This window comes from Gambusia affinis, linkage group LG04 (assembly GCF_019740435.1).
Source record: "Gambusia affinis linkage group LG04, SWU_Gaff_1.0, whole genome shotgun sequence".
NCBI classification, from domain to species: Eukaryota; Metazoa; Chordata; class Actinopteri; order Cyprinodontiformes; family Poeciliidae; genus Gambusia; species Gambusia affinis.
The window spans coordinates 21,551,829-21,571,100 of record NC_057871.1 but is presented as its reverse complement, the minus strand read 5'-3'; the positions used below and the strand labels follow the sequence as shown (position 1 = coordinate 21,571,100).

The window sequence follows — 19,272 nt, the reverse complement described above, 5'->3', positions numbered from 1 at the left end:
ATGTTACAACCAAGATCCCAAAAATTCCCAATAGTTTAAATTTTTTTCCCTGGTGGATGTTGATCAGCATGATGGTTTGGCGGATCATCAAAATATGTATTTTTTGCCCCTGCAAGACTGAATGTCCATGATTGTAAAAAGCTGAACCTGTCTTAATATTTTACCTAAACACCTAATCTGAGTATGGTTTAATTATTATTTTTTAAATCAAAGGGTTTGTTTTGGCTTAAAAACTCGTGAAAATATTATAAATGCTGCAGCATTTCTAATTTACAGTGCTTTACCTTTTCTAAATCATTTCATTTTGGGGGATGTAAGTGAAATCATTAGAAGTCTGACTTCAGAAAGTAATTTGTGAATTAATGAGTTACAAAACTGAAATTATTTTTACACTGGTTTTTAAAAAAAAAAAATGAAGACACCCGATTAAATATTTGGTCCAAGCAAATACATTTTTTACATAAATCTTTTAACTAATATTGTTCTTTCTCTAGTAGACATATGGCATAAATTAGAATATATTGCAATGAATATGTTAGATTAAAAGCACCTTTTGTTGAAAATAACAACCGTTAAGCCGGTATTAAAGATACTTCTCATTTTGTCCGCGTTTCTGCTTTTTATTGGTAATATCTTAATATGTTCACCTTTTCATCAGCTGTAGGCAGAAAATGATCATATTAACCCAAATTAAAGCTTTAAAACGTCAATCTCTGCAACGCTAATCTTCACAACGCTCTTCGCTTAGCAAATGAAATAAATAAACTTTTTAAAAATATCCTAATTTGTTGAATGCGACTGTCCTGGTTAGTTTTTTTTAATGATTTGTTGATTGTTTTCTGGAGTGCACGCACCTTTCTGTCTGTCTAAAACGTGCCTGCTTTCCAGCAGCGACGTGAACAGCTGACAGTGTTCAGGGCAGTCAGGCTAGTTGGCGTCTGGCAGGGCGAAGCATCGGCTCGCCGCTGCGTTTAAGGCGGCAGACAGAGGAAACTGATTAAAAATGCCTCACAGCTGGTCGCCACTGTAAGCCAAAACCACTTTCCGCTGCCACAGGAATATTTATTAATTACCATAAATCCAGCAGAACGCAGCCATTGTGCCAACTTCATTGGAGCGACGCTGCATCCAGTTTTGCTCAGTGATTTCTCCGCACACTATTACCTCCGGGAAAATTTATTGGATGAGAAAAGACATGATGTTTTCTGTAAACAACTTCAAAATGTGGCTTGATCAAGTGAGATAAACATGCACAAATTACAGCATTTAAATCTGGATAGTTTGTTCAGAGTCTAGAAAAAGTATTCACAGCGCTTCAGCTGCCCAGATTTTGGACTTCATGTGCTAGACAAGCAGAGAGTTATGCATAAGTAAGAAGGAGTAAAATTCTTTATTTGAAGTGTGAATTTGTATTGAACCACATGAGATAAAACCTTCTGGAAGTAGCTTTTGTTGCCATCAGTCTTTTAAGGAATGTGTCTATTCCTTAAAACATTTCTTGCCCCTCAAGCTCAATGAAATTAAATAGAATAAAAATTGGCATTTTTCACCTTGCCATTGAGTCTCCTCTGTTTTAAGGTTTGGACTTTGACTAGACCAATTTACCGTTCCAATTAGCTTCGATTTAAACCATTACATTTTAACTTTTTGGTGAGATGTTAAAAAAATTGGCATGTTAGTCAAAAGTTGAAGAAGTCAAACTTTCATTATGTTTTGATGGACTGAACAAACATAAAGAGCTTCCAACCTGAAATGACAATACAAGCTGTTTACTCTGAACTATTGGGATTTTTAAAAATATATAAAATTTTACCTTTTGATTACTTTAATCCTGTGTGTTGGTTTCCACAGCGATCTAAGCAATAATCCCTTTGTATGTGACTGTGAGCTGTTCCGGTTGGTGAAGTGCCTCAAGAAGGAAAGAGTCCAGGTCCGACGCCCTCATGCTATGCTGTGCAACAACCCGCCTGCGCTCCGCCAGCAGCCTTTGCTCAACATTAGCCTGCAAACCTGTGGTAAAAAAAAACAACCTTTTTAGATGTATGCATGCCAAAAAAAAAAAAAGAAAAAAAAAACTGCATAAGAGCTGTTCTTGTAGCAACAATAAAAATGCACAGCTGATATCAATCTGCAGAAAGCAGAAGTGAAGATCAAGAAGGAGAAAGCAATCCATATTTGGAGGTCTTGCAGCTCTCCCACCAGACACGCACTTGCATCCATATCCTTAATCTCTGTTTAGCAGATTATTCCGACTGACCTTATCCAGTCCACAGAGATCTGTGACTGGTTCAGATACTTCCTCTGAATCCCAAAAACCAAGGCAGCAAAAAAAAAAGAAAAAATCAGATCTCCTCATCATAGCGTTGTTTGATATTTTCTAATTACCGGTATTTCATGCCTATCTTTAAAACTCAGATTATTACTATATTATTACACTGGACTCATGATAATCTGTGTAGACGGTAGAGCAATAAACACTTCACCGTTTGACCTTTTCTCCTGGTAAAATGAGAGATCTCATAATTAAACCTTAAACCCTCCGTCTGCAGTTCAGGTCTCAGCTACACTGTAAAATGTAAAAGTATATCTTACTCAAAAAGAAAAGTGACCTGAACTCATTCCAGCTTACTCTGTTGACTATACTAACTTAAACTTAGCAAAGACAACTTTCTACTGAGGCAAGTAATCAAACTCATCAGCAGCAAGTAACCCGAACTTGGAGTTATGAGTGAGCAAAACGCATCTGCATAACCAGCAAAAAACTCGGCATCATTCGGCAGCTCTCGTTGAACGCACATGCGCATTGGACACTGACGAGTGACGACGTGTTTGAAAGAAGCGCCAAACTGTCAACAATACGGCGGTTGTTGCAGCTAAGTTTTGTCACGGTAAGTCCCACTGTTTTTTTAGCAAACTTATATTCGTTATCTCAGCCGTATAATTCATCCGTAAGTCCAGGTTTTGAGGTTAACTTTACGTGTAATGATTTAGCGATGCCTGGGACTAACGTTAGTCGAAAATATCATGTTTATGTAGTGGCAACAAGATGTAGCGGCAGAGCAAAAAAGCTGTCCGGGGCGCAAAACAAAAAAGGGAAAAGGATACAGATGTTGGCGGGTTAAGAATACCGCTGTACTGTAGCGGTACTGTACACACTGAACTGTGTGTACAGTACCGCTGTACTGTCATAGAAGGCTTATGATGAGTAGACTGCCATAGGTAGGGCAGCTGTAAACTGTAGGAAAAGCAGCCGTGATGAAGAAGTGTAGGGTCACCAGATTTGGGTTTAGAACCAGCGGACACACATGTGCTACCGATTTCTTTGCCATACAAAGAAACCTGGAATGGAGTAGTGGAACGGAGTGGCAATGTCATCACAATGCCCTGTAAGCTATGTAATGTGTTTTGAGGCAGTTGACCAAAATCCCGGACGAGTTTTAAATTCCCCCCGGACATTTTTTTAGGTCTGAAAAGTAGGACATGTCCGGGAAAAAGAGGACGTCTGGTCACCCTAAAGAAGTGTTACGTTGATATGTAATTGTGGTGTTGCTTCTATTGTTGTTAGGACTGCGAAGACCCAGACGTGTCTCACACCCCCATTGGGATCCTGACCATCATTCCTGAGGACAGGCAGGCCTCCACTGACTCACTGCACCTCCAGTCTTCAAGTACTGCCATCATTTTGGAAGAAAGTCTTGTCATGAATGATCTTGGGAATCTTCCACATGCCATGTGCTTGCTCTTTGGACTTATTTATTCTCTGAATTTGGAGTACCCTCAACAACTGAAGTACACCTTTGACTTCAATGCAATGAGTGAATGTGATGTGACATTATGGATCAACGTTGATACCTTTACCCTTATCGGAAAAGTGATTTTTATTTCTTGTTTGATTCTTTTTTTGTTGGAGAGAGCATCATTGCACTTGCAGACTACTAAATGGTTTTATGTTAATGAGGAGAAACATTACTTTACTTCACTACTTCACTATTTACTTTATCAATGTTATGATAAATGTTGGGCTCTAGTATTGAGAACTGAGTTTTTGTTTCACACCAGTCAGCAAAGACATTTAAGCACAGGGATTCTCAAAGTTTTAAAGGCTGAGGGCCATTTGAAGGATTCAATATTAGATTGAAGGCTACCCTAGAAAAAAAGTCATGAAATTTTTTTCCCCTAAAAAAGTCTATGGAAAACTTTGTTTCCAGGTTAGTGTGTATGTAACCACACTTGAGAACCTTGTATTTAAGATAAACTTGTTTAATTATTAAACATTTTTTTCCATTCAAACTGTTGTCTGTTGGCTCTTCGTTCCAATAACTTAACACTTTTGGTTCATCTTACTTGAACATATCAAGGCAATCGGTTTCCTGATATTTTGCAAGTAATGTGAACGTTTAAACGTGTAAACATAACTTATTTTTATGAGTACTGCTTAATTGACATAACTCACAATTTGAAGTAGTCATAATTGACATTTTATAGTCAAATTTACTAATGATTTTGAGTTAACGGCACTCAGGTTTACTGCCTTTATCTGAGTGGTCTAAACATAGTTATTTTTTAGCAATAACACCTTAAAATGAATTAGCTACTTTACTTGGAGATTTTGAGGCAATCGGTTTCCTAACTTTTTTTAAGTAAAGTGAACTTATTACATTTTACAGTGTACGCCGCTTGTCTGGAGGACGGCAGCAGCCGAGGAGGAGGTCGAAGTGAGCTTGTGATCTTCACTTACTCCAAGCCCGGGAACTACACGCGCGAGCAGTGTAACAGCGTGTGCTTCGGTTTGTCGCACCTCTACGGAGGCTTGGGAGAAAGGCACGAGTGTCTGTGTAGCACGAACAACGAGCCCAACTTCATCAGCGGATCCCACTGCTCGGCCGCCTGCACCAACCGCCATGTGATGACGGTACGCGTGTTGCTTTATTCTGTTTACTTTACTCCGGACTTTATGTTCTGATCTTCTTTGGCAAACTGCTTCATGTCACTTGCCAGCTGCAAATCTGAGTGTACAAAGATTACGGGGAGTTCCTCAAGGCTTCACTTTTGGCTCACTTTCATTCACAGCTAAGGCCAGAATCATTCAGTCTCACACTTCAGAGATTTTGAGAATGGTGTGAATAAATTTTTGACGTGTCATTTTTTTTTTTTTTTTTGATGAAATGTAAATTAAACCAGATCTCATCTTATTTCAAAAGATATAAATTTTTACATTGTTTTATTCATTTTGAGATATTACATCCATTTTCTGTTCACCCTTGTCCCTAATGGGGTCAGGAGGGTTGCTGGTTCCTCTCCAGCTACGTTCTGGGCAAGAGGCGGGGTTCACCCTGGACAGGTCGCCAGTCTGTCGCAGGGCAACACAGAGACATACAGGACAAACAATCATTCACACTCACACCTATGGAGAATTTATAGAGACCAATTAACCTGACAGTCATGTTTTTGGACTGTGGGAGGAAGCCAGAGAACCCGGAGAGAACCCACCATGCACAGGGAGAACATGCAAACTCCATGCAGAAAGACCCCGGGCCGGGAATCGATCCCAGGACCTTCTTACTGCAAGGTCCTCTACCAACTGCGCCACTGTGCAGCCATTTTGAGATATTCCATCCCTTTTTTGATCAAATACAAACTTCTCTTTTGAGTGAGAAATATTTAATAAATCTGCCAGAGGTGTAAATATTTTTGGCCTTAACTACATACATTTTCTCTCACTCAGATTATGGAGCCTTTCAACTCGGCGTGTCCATAATATTTGTGAGTGGATGGGACAAAATGTTCTCCGGTTAATGAAGAAAGACAGAAAACATTTTTTTTTGGTCCCAAAGATGCAAAGTTAGAGATCGGACTCGCCAAAATAAAGGGGTTTCTGTTAAATCAGAAATAATTTACCTTAAAGTCGCTCAATCCCTGAAGTCTTCAGAGACTCAGTGCTCTCAAGACCAGAACTTAACAACAACAGCAGCGTTTAGTTCCTTTGCTCTTCAGCTCGGACACAAACTGGCCTGCAGGAACTGTTGGCTTTTTAAAATCGGGACAAAAAAACATCACAGTTTCTGTCAGCTTTCACGTAAACATTAATAATTATTCAGTCATTTAGATTATGCCTCAGCCTTTAATTTGCAGTAAAGTTTGCATTTTAATGCTTCTTTCTTTTTACATGATTTCAGATTTTACTCTTGCTCTTCATTTTCCGCCCGAGTACTTTTATGTACTCTGTTTTTTTTAACAAATAAAGCTTGTTTTGCTTCTGAAACACTCGTCTGCACCAACACCACGACCTCCACTTCCTCACATACTTTCCTTCAATCGACAGGAATGTCGGTGGACTCTGGCCCGTGATGTGTTTGCGGTGGAGTTCTCTGTCTCGCTCAGGGCTCTCCCACTGCAGAGCGTGCACGACCTCATCGTTTTCTCCGCCATCTCCTCTGTCACGCCCGTGACCCTTTCCTGGGACTTCGGCGATCTCTCGCCTCGTCTCAGCTCGACGCAAAAGGGTGTCACCGCGGCGGCTCACAAGTTTGCAATTCCAGGACATTACAAAGTCAGTCTGAAGGCCTGGGCTGGACACAAGGAGGTTAGAGACACATTTTTTTTTTTTTTTTACTGAATGCTTCTCATTTATTCCTAGAACTGGTTTTGTCCACTTACAGCTTAGAAGGCCTTTGGGTCTATTTTTAATCCCTGCCATGCCAGTCAGTAGTTTGCACTTTTAAAAATATGCTTTTAAATGATCACTTTTCAAGATCCTACCTGGAGTTTGCAGTGAATTTTTTTCCTCTTTCCTATTAACAACAGCTTAAATATGTACATAAACTCAGACTGTTATTCGGTGAAACGTCTTTTTGTGGCATCGACACGCTTCTGGACAAAACTCAGTCTGGATATTTGACCACTAAAGTTCAATTCATTCATTTAATCTGCTTGTTTTCCTGGCACTGACCCAGGCTTTTAAGCAAAATTCACACATGCCTGAAATAACTGGGACTGGAGCTTTCCAAAACTGTACTTGTAGCTTTTTTTTTTTTTTTATCAATTCCCAAAACACTTCTGATGTGTATTTGGAGTCTTTTGTCCTGTTGGAATAACGTGTTGTCTTCAGGTTTAACAATCTGATACAGATGTAAAAAAACAAAAATAAAGTAAAAAAAACAAAAATGTTTAGCTTTATCTTGAAGTAAAATATACTGCTAAATTGTTGTCATAGCTGAGATAGTAATGGCCGGGCCGCAGTGCAGGTATGTTGGATAAAGTGGAATAATAACCTGAAAACTATCTAATTCAATTAAAATCAATGACTTCATTCTTGAAATTTGGACACAAGATGATGCTCCAGAAGGACAATAATAATCCAAAAATAGCCAGACTTTCTTTGAAGTAGATAAAGCTGGATAATGCCCCGATGTTCCGGGTCTGGGACATAATCCAACCATTTTAAATTCACAGTATCCACCAATTCTACTAAGAAGAGTTAGAAATAGATAAAACGATTCAATACATTAAAACTTGTGCATTCATTTGTAGAAATATGTGGGGGTTTGTTTTTTTTTTTACTACAAGTCTCTTACTGCAATCATGAACCCAAATTATTGTCAACATTTGTGACCAGGTAGAAGAAGAATAAGCGTCTGGCTTTGTGTTTGTTTTTCAGGTGTCTGCGCAGACAGATGTGACCGTGGCTCTTCCTCCCAAACTCGAGCTGCACTGTCCGTCGTTCGTCGTGGCCAACAAGAGCGTGGATGTCACGCTGGTCAGCTGGGGCGGCATCGGCTTAAATGTGAACTGGACAATCTCACAGAATGATGTCCAGGTTGCCAAAGGTAAAAGACAAATACTGACACACTGAACTGTGTGAAGCTGATGATGACGTGCAGATTACCAGTCCCTGTTGGAAATGTTTTCTAACATTCTCGTTGTTGCTTTTTATGATGCGGATCTTTAGTTTTTAGTTCAATGTGGAAGGTTTTCAGGGGGGAAACTGAAATCAGGTCTAATTTCACTACTCTTCAATAAAAGCTGTAATTATGTTCTGTTTTTGAAGGGCTGCTGTAATAAATCGTCAGTATGAGATAAACGTTCTAAGACAGTTTGGGTTTTTTAATTAATATCCACTGTGGGTCTTTTTCAAGTCTTGGCTTAAGCAAAGTATTTTTTTTATTATGCTTAATCTCTTATCGGATCACGTTAGGTTCTTATTTCAACAATAATAGGACCACTAATAAACTAGACAAAGAAGAAGAGCATGCCATGATGAAGTCAGATAAAACATCTAATTGACCCCGTCTTATTGAATATTAACACATGATATGCAAATTATAACTTACTCACCTGCTATAGCTGAATATCTAATTGCTAGCCTCGAGTAAAAGTGCTATAGTTTCACTGTGTCACTTTATTCACCCAAACGTAAATGCCTATCAAGAATAAAATGAAACAAAAAGATTATTTTACTAGTTTCCTGGTGTTGGTGTTGCACCTTTACTAAATTTATTAAATCCCATTTTCAGTCACACTGATTTAACTGATATTCAGCAAAAGTAAAGCAAACATGTTGCCACTTTTTTTATTTTTCTTACTGTTTTGCACTATGATAATAAACGATATATCTGATCCGTGTTCCCAAAGCAACCGCTTTTTTATACATCTCTTATAAAGACTTACTTTTCACAGACTTTTCACATGTCAACAAGTCTCTGCTATATTTTTTTAAGCAACACTTAATAACTTTCTAACTTTCTATAACAGTTTGCTTTGTTGCATAATTAATGCAAGTTTGTACATAACCAGATCAAAAACTTCACTTCTCAGACACTTTCAATTTTGCACTTCTTGGTTCCTTGTCTTTATTTTTCTCTCTAGACGTGCTGCAGCTTCATGCAGAACGTCTTGAATAACTGCAGTTTGCATTTATTCAAGAAATTTTACTCCCTTTATCTCTACTTTTAATCCAAAACCATGACTCAGAGTTTTGATGAAATTTGATTTGTGTTTTAGTTTCTATATAGCACAGTTTTCAGAAAAACTACACAATCCAGGTTTTAGTCATAAATGAGGGCGATATTATTTTGTTTTGCTTTATTTAATTCTAAACTTATTTACATTTACAGGGTATACAAATTTGTATTTTATTATTTTACTTTTTCACACTTAAACATCTAAGTGTTGGAGTTCATTCATTCTTGTCTCAGTGCTCCACTGGTTAACTGGTCCGTTGACCAGTTTCAGGACCCAACCAGAACCCCTGAGTGTGAATTATCTGGAGAAATAATGAGATTTGGTTTTATATATATATATATATATATATATATATATATATATATATATATATATATATATATATATATATATATATATATATATATAAGTGAGGCAAAGATTGCATCGCGAGTTCAGCTTTTTATTCTTCTCTGCAATCTGTCCTTTAGGGAGACTGTCCTCCCTAAAGGACAGTCTAATCACTTTCATTGTGTTTATGTGTGACTGTCGGCAGACACACATAAACACGGTTAATTAAGCTGCAGCTTGTGCATGCAAGCAGATAAAAGAGGCAAAAAGATACAGAGGAAAAGAGAGAATCCATAACATCAGGTTTGAACACTGTGCTGATCCAGAGCTATAAGACTCAATAACACTTGAAAGTACCTCTAAGAAAATAGAGAGAAAAAGTACATTATAAAAACTGGATATTCATAACTAATATTTTAGTAATTTAGTGATCAAATCTTTTTACGTTTAGATGTCATTTTAGGATTTTTTTTCCTGATTGCTTCACAACAAATAATCAAGATGACACCAGTTTAATAGTAAACAGTCTTACAAGCCAGGTGTAATGATCAAATGAGGAGCGTATTTAAAATCGCATTTATTGTGTTCTTGGATATTTTTTAAGTAATCTTTTTTTCTTTTTTTTTCCCAAGAAGGAACACTCTTTCCCCTCACAGTGTGACTTCAGATATTCTGAGAAATCACACGACTGTTTTCTGTTTTCTCGCCAGCCTTCCCGGACTGTCCTCTGAGAGAAGGGGTGTTGCACAGCAAGTCCTCCAGCTGCTTCCAGATCTTTCCGGCGGAGCTGAGCTGGAAAGATGCTCGACAGCAGTGTTTGAGTCGCAACGGGGATCTGGCTGTGGTTAGGAGTGAAGAACTGCGCAACCTGCTGGCACGCAAAGTCACGCAGTGAGTGAAGTGGGGTCTTAGTGTTTTTCTCGTTGTAATGACATAACATTAAGCCAGTGCCGTGATGTCCATCAGTGAGTTCAAGCGGAAGAAAGGCGAATTCAACCAGGACAGTAGTAGGAAGCTTTCAAGTGAAAATCTAATTTCTTGTCAGCTTCCACACAAGCTTTGGAGCTTTAAGTGCAACGGATGCTCTCTGTCGGCCCCAGTGGAATAAGCAAGTGGAGTTTTCACTATGTTATATATTCAGAAGAAAGAAGTGTTCGGAGAGGGACTTGGATAAAATCCCATCAAACACAATATTAACAACAGTAACAAGAAGAGTGAGTAATACACTCTCTTTGAAGTGGTACCTGTTAGTGAGAAATATTGACCTTCAGGTGCATCCATCCCTTACCTGGAGAAGAAAACAAAAGCCAATGTCCGTCTGGGAAATCTTGGGTCTTGCCATCCAGATGGATCTTCTTTTGTACATCCAAACAAGTATTGTTGCAGACCACCTTCTCGTGAAAGCAGTATCCTCAGATGTACTTCTCCTTCAACAGAATCATGCTCCATGTCAAAATGAAAATCTGCCTTAGAAATGGTTTGACAAGATCACCAAAGACTCTAAGGTGTTGACTAAATTCCCCGATAGTGTCTGTGGGAAGTGCTGAGCAGCAAACTAGTCTGACCCATGGAGGACTTAAAGGACTTAAAGGACCTCCTGCCAGATAGTGCAGCACATCTTTAGGGGCCTTGAAGATATTCACATGGGGTTAGGTTGATCAGGATCATCTGGTAGTTGTATTTTTTTGATAATTTTTAGGGTGTCATTCCCTGGTTTTAAACAGATCTGCAACATTTAAGTGTGACAAACAGACAAAGAAGCTTTGAGGTGGCAAATTCTGCCTTGCATTTATCCTCAGATACAATTTGCTATTAACCTTCTGTGCATTGTGTTCTGCATGTCAAGATGATCCTCAAAAGCTCCCACTGCTTATCTTTATCCATTTGTGGACTGAACTCTTTGGGAATCGTCCCGCATTGAGCCGAGCCAACGACCCCAAGTGTTTGCTATTTTGGTTAAAGAAATTTCCAAAAACACATCTGTGAAAGCACAGCTGCATTGTGAGCTAAACACCCTCACAGTCCTCCCACCAGCTCTCTGTGTGCGTGCGTGTGTGTGTGTGTGTGTGTGTGTGTGTGTGTGCGTGTGTGTGTGTGTGTGTGTGTGTTAATGTGAGTGTAGAGGCCCTGGTCTCTTAGCTTGATGTAAATAAAAGAAAGAGGAAAAGAAAAATGCTGCAGATGGAGCTTGTCCTCTTTCTCCTCCTTCACTGTTGCTTCTCCTCCCTCTTGCTTATATAACAGGGCTCCTGCTTTTTTTTTTTTTTTTTTTTCATGAGTGACTTCAAAACTTTCTCTTTTTCCTCTTGAGCCCTTTCCACTAAGCTATTATCTGATGTTGTTTTCACAGATGTGGAAAAAAAAAATTCCTTTCCTTTTCCTTCTCTATGTGACAGGAAGGAAAATGAGTGTGGGGAGTTGATTCGGCTCTGTACGCACCTCAGAATGAAAAAATACATCGCATATCCACTAGATTTTGTTCTACAGTTCACACTTGCGTGATCCAATCCCTTTAAAGACTAATTAAAGCTTCTTTTGACCCCTTTCAGGCTGCAATCATTGATTGAAAAGTTGGGATATAATCAATGATGGGGGTTTTTCCGGCTCGTTTTATTGTATTTTTCCTATGCACATGGTTTGCTTTATTTCTATTTTCTTTTTTTTTTTGGACTACTTGAAAATGTTCTGGTAATTTTTGCACCAGGGAGCGAGGCGTGTGGCTGGGCTTGAGTGACGTCGACTCTCCAGGGAAACTGCTCTGGGTGAACGGATGTGAGGCTCAGGACGGGGAGGAGGGCCAGCAGCCGCGCTCGTCCATCTCTGGCGGAAACGTGTGCGTGTCTTTTGATCAGAGCGGTCAGACCAGCTCTCACCTCTGCGACTCCAAGAGGGCTTACATTTGCCAGTACAACCCCCACGGTATGCTCTCTCACACACAAACACACACACACACACACTCCACTTTTTCCTTCCACTCAACTTTTTTTATTAATATGCTTCGACGCAGCCCTCTAAACAACCAGCCTCTCTAGCAATGGCCTTTTGAGACTTACCCTTGTGATGTAGAGTTTTAATAAAAGTAAACACATGAAATCACTCTGTGTGATGAATCTAAATGGTATTAAATGACTTTTTATTCTGCTTTTTTCCTGTTTCAGTGCGCGTTCCAGATGCCGGAGTGTATCTGTTGGGCATGGCCGTCTTTCCTACCGACCATCCGTTACTCCATTTATCAACTCTTCTCTCTGCTCCACAGTCTCTGAGCAGTGTCATAGAGGTAAAGAGGGGTTTCTGTTTAATTAGACGTTATTATTTTAAAGCTTATTCAAGGTGACATGGGGGATTTTTCTTTTCCTTTTGCAATACCTTCCAAAAGTATTGCTTCCCCTTGCATAACAAGTCTATTTTGTATACAGTCTCAATGCAAACAAACGCCGATTTAAAATGCGCTTAGCCAATATGCACCTTTAAAGATCTTCATGATCAACATGTTTGTACATGCTTAACTTTTTTGTGCAGAAACTGGTTGAAAATCAATTTAGTAACTGTGTTCATGTTGGTTTGTGTAAAGTTGAGATGGGGCTGCACATGAAAACAGCCCTTTATAAATCATCCAGACTACCAACATGGAAAAGGCCCCTTGAAAATAACATAGTCCAAACAGTTTGGATGTATTTTTTTTCTTTCTGTCCTTTTTATGGAGGGTTTTTGTTTGTGTTAGAAGGAATGGAAAGCCATTGCTTGACCTGTTTTGCATTTACATTTTGCACATGAGTTTGCGGTGCATTTGTATCCGAAAGAAAAGTATATTAAACTCCGGATATCTCACAAGCAAGATAATAACGTGCATATAAAAAAAAGAAAAAACTTCCAAAACCCCTATATTGTAGCAGAAAGGCTTTTGGTTTTCAAGTTGCTGGATGACCCGACTAGTATATAATTGTGAGGTCAAATAATCTTTTCTGTAGATTTTTACGTTTTTTTTCCCGCTCTCAGATGCTGATGTTTCCTGCGATGAGCTTTGTTCAGGATGGCCGTCTGTCCTCTTTGGAGATCATCATCCAGGAGCAAAGCTCTCAAGTCCACATCAGATTCCAGACCTACAGACCCAAATGTCCCGGCCAGCACCTGCTGCTGCCCAGTGAGTCAGCCACAGAAACACACTCATGTACTCTGGACATGTAAAAGACCTGCAGAGTTTACCAGCAGGGGTTAAAAATCACACACACATATAGGCCACCTGAGCCCACACCTCCAATTACACACATTCTCTTACACTGACCGCCCCTGTCTGAAGACATTAAGGCAAATGACAAGGAAAGTATGTGAATGGAGGCAAAGCGTGGTCAAACTGGAGAGGAAAATGAGAGATCAAATAAACAAGATCCACTCCTTTGTGAGGCCTTCAGTCATTAACAATCACCACACTTAGAACAATGTTCACGCAAAGATGCACACAGTGACAAATTTAAAATCTCTAGTTTTTGACACTGCTGCAAATTTCTCTCTAAGAACTACAATAAACACGAGGATTATTTTAACAACTTGCACTTTCAGTTCATTTAGCACGTTCGTCATTACCTACAGATGTCACCATGTGTTTCTCCTTGAGAGTGTAGACCAATTCCTCTGACTCTGACATTTACAAACATTTTCCAAATTCAAAATTTTACATAATAAAACAGAACAGTGTTTCATTCAGGCTTCCTGCAAGATTGGTTGAGGAACGACCAAAGCTACGAAGTATAAAATGGTGAAATGATCGGCATCCACTGAGGTCTGGCTCTCAGTTCTGGAAACCTAATTGAACAGCTGATATGTTGTTTTTAAATAGCTTCTTACAGCTTTTGTGCCTCCACTGAGTTCATTTCTAAACCCCTGTGAAAAACTGGTAAAGGTTCATTTTGAGTCCAAGCAACAACTTCTACAGGGAAGATTGTTGTTAATTTGTTGTTAATGTTCTCTGATCAGAAAAAATAAGGTATTTTTGAGTTTCTGAACTTGATTCCAATCAAATATAAAACAGTGCAATTAAAACAGAGACACACTGATCAGAGATTTGGCACAGATTTCTGATTTTTGCAAACTTTAGACCTTCTAAGTCTGATTTTAGATGAAGAAATAAATGTCAGATGGTATTTTGAACGTTCGCTTGGCGTTGCCAAAGTACGTAGCATACTTAGCATTACTAAGAGCAGTTTCTGTGTGTTCCCTAGAGAATGATCAAAATGAATATTCTGTCTCAGGTTGCGGCGGTCCAGCTTGTTCTCCGGTGGCGGTTTGTGTCCCCAGTCAAACTTTGGTCAAAGATTCGCCATCTTGCCCCCCGGCACAGCAGTGGTGCCCCTTCCAGGGTCGTTGCCTGACTCTGTCCCATCCATGCCACCCGTCTTCCTGTACTAACTGCACCCGGGGTCACCACCTGCCACCAGGGACGTCGAGGCCCCGGTACACCTTAAAGAATGAAATTGTCTTCGCTCTCCCACCAGGACCAGCGCGTGCATTGGTGAGAGGAGGAGTTTGTTGCCATCAAAGATGAGTTTGTCTTTCTGCTCTCTATAACTTTATTGTCTGGATTCTGCAGTTGATACAAGACCAGCTGGAGGACATCCTGGTCTCACCCGGCGATGTAATTGCTCTGCAGCACGACGGCGGCCCATCAGCTCTTCTTCATTGTCAGCCGTCTCCACAGTCACCGTGGCGACAGCCGGTCTTAGCCCTGAACTTGTCCGAGTGGTTCTGGATGAACAACACCAGACAGTTAGCAGATTTCCCAGATCTGAATGTGGAGAATTTTATAAGAAATGGTGAGGGCGGCTGGCTGGAGGAGGAAAGCTGCTGCATCAGAGTGCTGTATGTGGGACAAAACAGGACCCAGCTGCAGGGAGCCCAGCTGTCTGCTGGTCTACCCCAGCCTGGACTCTACAGCCTGCTGGTAAGTCATCAGTTGTCATGTCATTTCCCAGCATGCATCTGACATATGATGCATGCAAAAAGAGGCCACTTAGGAACTCTTGGCCTGAAGGTAAAAACTTTTCATGCATGAATTTGTAGTTTTTACTGCTGTAGAACTCAATCTTTAAGCAAATAATTGTGCTGTTTAAAGCAGCATTATTTTCAAATAAAAATAAATGTTTTTGGTTTTTTTTTTACATTTTTATTAAAACTGTCTCTATAATCTGACATTATGTTATAAGAGAGATAATCTGTGAAAAGGTCCATGTCCTGCTTGAGCTACTATTGCCATCTGCTGAAATGCTATGCTCCTGGTCAAAAACATCTAATCAGAGAAAGATCTTAGCGCTGTCAATCATCCTTGTGTATTCGCTCCTCATTGAGCCAATGGCAGAGAAACAACTTGTGTCAGGAAAAATATTTATCCACTGTCATCAGAGGCCATGATAACTAGCCTGAGCATTCATGGCAGGCTCTGCTGATGGGCAGAAGCTGTAGCGCAGCAGAGAGAAAGAGGAATGATGTGAGCAGAGCATAAACACAAGCATGATTGACAGCGCTCACGCCCTCCTCCTGGTTCTGATTGATTGTTCTGACGAGTGGTTTAGTTCTGTAGTTAGTTAGGGAGAAGACAGAGGAGTTATATCTTTTTTCACAGATTTTCTCTACATTGTGACAGTTTTAACAAATATGTACAAAAAAAAACATATTGGAGGTTTGAGTCACAATAAATGAGCCAAACTTTGCTGACAGGTTTCCACCACTGAACCATCATACCCATCTTCGGCATCCTGTCCGCTCCGAGTTGTACCTCCCCTCGGTTTGACGATCCTCCACCCTCCTCTGAACAACGGCACGGTCTACATGCAGCCCAACAACACCAGGCTCGTACTCCGCGTGCAGTCCCCCTATGAGACGAGGGTATCGCGACGAGGCAGCAGCATCAGTGTGACCTTCCAGTCGAAATGCCCTGCTGAGTTTTTGTCCAGCCCGGCTGTCTGCGATAACGGGTGGAAGTCGGGTTCAACAGTCGAAGCCTCTGAACCCGTCTTGTATGCGGTGCTAGATCTGAGTTTGGGAGAAGAGGAACAGAGAGGTCTAGTGCAGGTGGAGCTGGAGGCGCATAATAATGTGACAGAAGCCACCCTGCCTTTGGTCGTCCATTTGGAAGATCCACTCGAAGGGCTAGTGGTGCAGCCAGACCCAGAACACAGGGTCCTGATGGAGTCCGTTGTGGTAAGTTTATCTTTTTGGCCAACTTTGGAGCAGATTGACCATATGTTGTTAACATTAGTGTCGTCTGTCTGTGTTTTAGAGCTACACTGCATCGGTGCTTAAAGGCTCTAATCCCACATTCAAGTGGACTGTGGATGATAAGCCTTACTTCACTTACTTCAACAGTGTTCTCAACGTGATCTACCAGAACGCTGCCATCTACAAGCTCACAGTATGTTTTAGTCGCAATTAATAATCAGCTTCTGTAAAAGTTAATGACTCAAGACAATTATTAGCTGAGCTGACTTGGATGGATAACTTTTACCAAATGACATATGATCAGAAAATTTTTGTGCATCCTTAAAAAAAAATCTTAGATTTGTGTGTAAAAAAGGTCTAAAATGTCTTGAATTCATTTTAAAAAGGTAAGTGAAACATGTTGATCACAGGTCTTAAATTTAATCGAGGCAGGAGTATTTAATGTTGCTTTTTTCCCCACACAGCTGAGCCTACCTCTAGCTAGCTGCTAGCATATCCATCCTAGCTTATTTGTGTCTATATTGGATAAGTGCAAATTTATCGCCAGCTGGCTGGACAACATTAAATTTTGCCTCTGGCTGACTTCTGTTGCAAACTACATGAGGAGAGATGCTAAAAAAAAAAAAAAACCTCTCTGCTAGGCCAAGGCTGAAGAGAGCCATATGCGAGAAGGCTAAAAAAGCCGGGTTTACAGTTTTGGCTGCGCTTGATTTTAATACAGCAGGTTCCCCCAACCATCCTTGATATTTGGAGTTTTTCAGTCTTAAATTTAACTCAAGGCAGCATAAAAACAGTCTTAAAAAGTCTTACAACTTTACGATCTTGTAATCGTAAAGTTGGACATGACTCCAGACTACAAACATCCTATGAACTGTCCTGCATCTCTTCCAGGTGACAGCCTCAAACCATGTCAGCACACTGACCAAGCATTTCAACATAACTGTTGATCGACTGCAGCCGATGGCCAACCTCACAGTTAAGGGGGTGCCGGATGTGGTTCCTCAGGGGTCCAATCAGACACTCACCACCTCTGTGCTCGTGGACATGTCAGTGCCAGCCACATTTCGGTACGAATCGTTGGAGAAGGGTCAGAGGGTCACTGAATAAATGATACACAGCTTTTCAGATATATACCTGTTGATATTTTGTTTATATTTCACTGTTTATGAAGTAATAAAGCTCTCCATCTACTCAAGCTGTCTCTTTCTCCTTTCATTTCTCAGCTTTGAGCTTCCTGTATGCCATAATAGCACCACAGCAGTCGAAACAGAGCTTTAAATTTATAACTGTGTGGTCAGGGAAGATTGCTGACAAGAATTTTCCTCTCTGTGCAACTGTTTCCCCAGTACTCCTTTTTTCCCCTTCCTAGCCTTTTTCCTTTGGAGTACTCCTCTTTTTCTCCCCAACCCCCGATCCACTCCTATCTTCTTAGTCTAAAGAGCCTTCAAGTTTTTACTTTCCATTTCTTCTTTTCCAAACCCTCCATTGAACGCTTATTAAGAAAAGATTCTCATTTTTCAGTCTAGGGTGTATATTTTTGTGTACCCAATCCGTCACTCACATTGTGAAGCTTCAGGCATCAAACTGAGAGAAAAAGTAGATCCTCTTTTGTTGACCTTTCATCGACTCTTTTCTTCTGCAGATGGTCCTTTGGTGACGGTGGTTATGAGGAATTTGAGTCAAAGCCTCCATATTCTCCGTCTCTCCTCTGTAAAGACTCCCCTAACCAAGTTCTCTTGAGCAAAAACATCACCTATATCTACTCTCAACCAGGTACGGCCTCCTTCTTGAACCTGTCAGATAAATTAGCACAGCTGGAGCTGAAGTCAGGATTTTATCAGCAGGATTACTTTTAGATAGTGTTTGACCAACATGCTGTAAATTGGCTTTACTTAAACTGAAACCTACAATTGCAAAAACAAAGGTTTTCACATTTCCATGCCTCTGATGACATCACATACCCCATAAAAACTGAAAACCTATTTTTAGCATATTCATTAGTTGTCTTTTTGTTTGTTTGTTTCCTTGTGAATTTGTGTAGTTTTATAAAATTGTTCTTTATAAAGTTGTTTATCTTTACAGTGGAACCCATGAGTCCTGGACTGCAAATCCATACATCATTACTTAGCTGGATGTTTATTGCCAGTATACATTTTTTTATGGTAAACATAAAGCAGCAGCAAGTGTCCTTCATAACATTTTACTTAGAGTGGGGCCCTAAGGCTATAAAATGTATTATGATATAACGATTCCATACCAGTCTATTGATAGCTATTGATTAGTTTTTGTTTAAAAATATCAGAAATACCACCAAACTGTTGGCATGACCTTTCCTGTTTTATCTACAATTTACACTTCACACTTTTATTTTTAAGCAGTTGTGAGGTATGGTGGTAAAAACATTAAGCTGCTGCTGTGCAGGTTACTCAACAGGTTGTTGCTAGGTAACCAAAAAAGAGAGAAAGAAAGAAAGTAGGTGGGTAGGTGACAGTTAGTTAGTTAGTTAGTTAGTTAGCTAGTTAGTTAGTTAGTTAGTTAGTTGGTTAGTTAGTTGGTTAGTTAGTTAGTTAGTTAGTTAGTTAGTTAGTTAGTTAGTTAGTTAGTTAGTTAGTTAGTTAGTTAGTTAGTTAGTTAGTTAGTTAGTTGATGCCACCAAGCTTGCTTAGCTGGCTGTGAGAGTTTGAAAGGCTTTCCTCTGCCTACATCCCCCAGAATGCTGTGCGGTTCTGGATTGGAGTTCTGTGAAATTATTGACCATTCTGTCAGACATGT

General features: G+C 40.0%; 1 protein-coding gene across 1 annotated transcript in view; it reads left to right on the top strand.

Annotated features, from left to right (window-relative positions):
- The window catches only part of pkd1a (polycystic kidney disease 1a), a 78,914-nt gene that overhangs the window by 19,685 nt on the left and 39,957 nt on the right, over nt 1-19,272 (top strand). The window contains exons 4-17 of the mRNA XM_044113751.1: nt 1,852-2,015; nt 4,668-4,912; nt 6,323-6,583; nt 7,658-7,826; nt 10,002-10,182; nt 11,996-12,210; nt 12,450-12,568; nt 13,288-13,432; nt 14,538-14,797; nt 14,876-15,226; nt 16,000-16,482; nt 16,562-16,693; nt 17,392-17,567; nt 18,143-18,273. Of these exons, the coding sequence (XP_043969686.1) occupies nt 1,852-2,015; nt 4,668-4,912; nt 6,323-6,583; nt 7,658-7,826; nt 10,002-10,182; nt 11,996-12,210; nt 12,450-12,568; nt 13,288-13,432; nt 14,538-14,797; nt 14,876-15,226; nt 16,000-16,482; nt 16,562-16,693; nt 17,392-17,567; nt 18,143-18,273 (3,032 nt within the window). The remainder of the gene's footprint in view (nt 1-1,851; nt 2,016-4,667; nt 4,913-6,322; nt 6,584-7,657; nt 7,827-10,001; nt 10,183-11,995; nt 12,211-12,449; nt 12,569-13,287; nt 13,433-14,537; nt 14,798-14,875; nt 15,227-15,999; nt 16,483-16,561; nt 16,694-17,391; nt 17,568-18,142; nt 18,274-19,272) is intronic.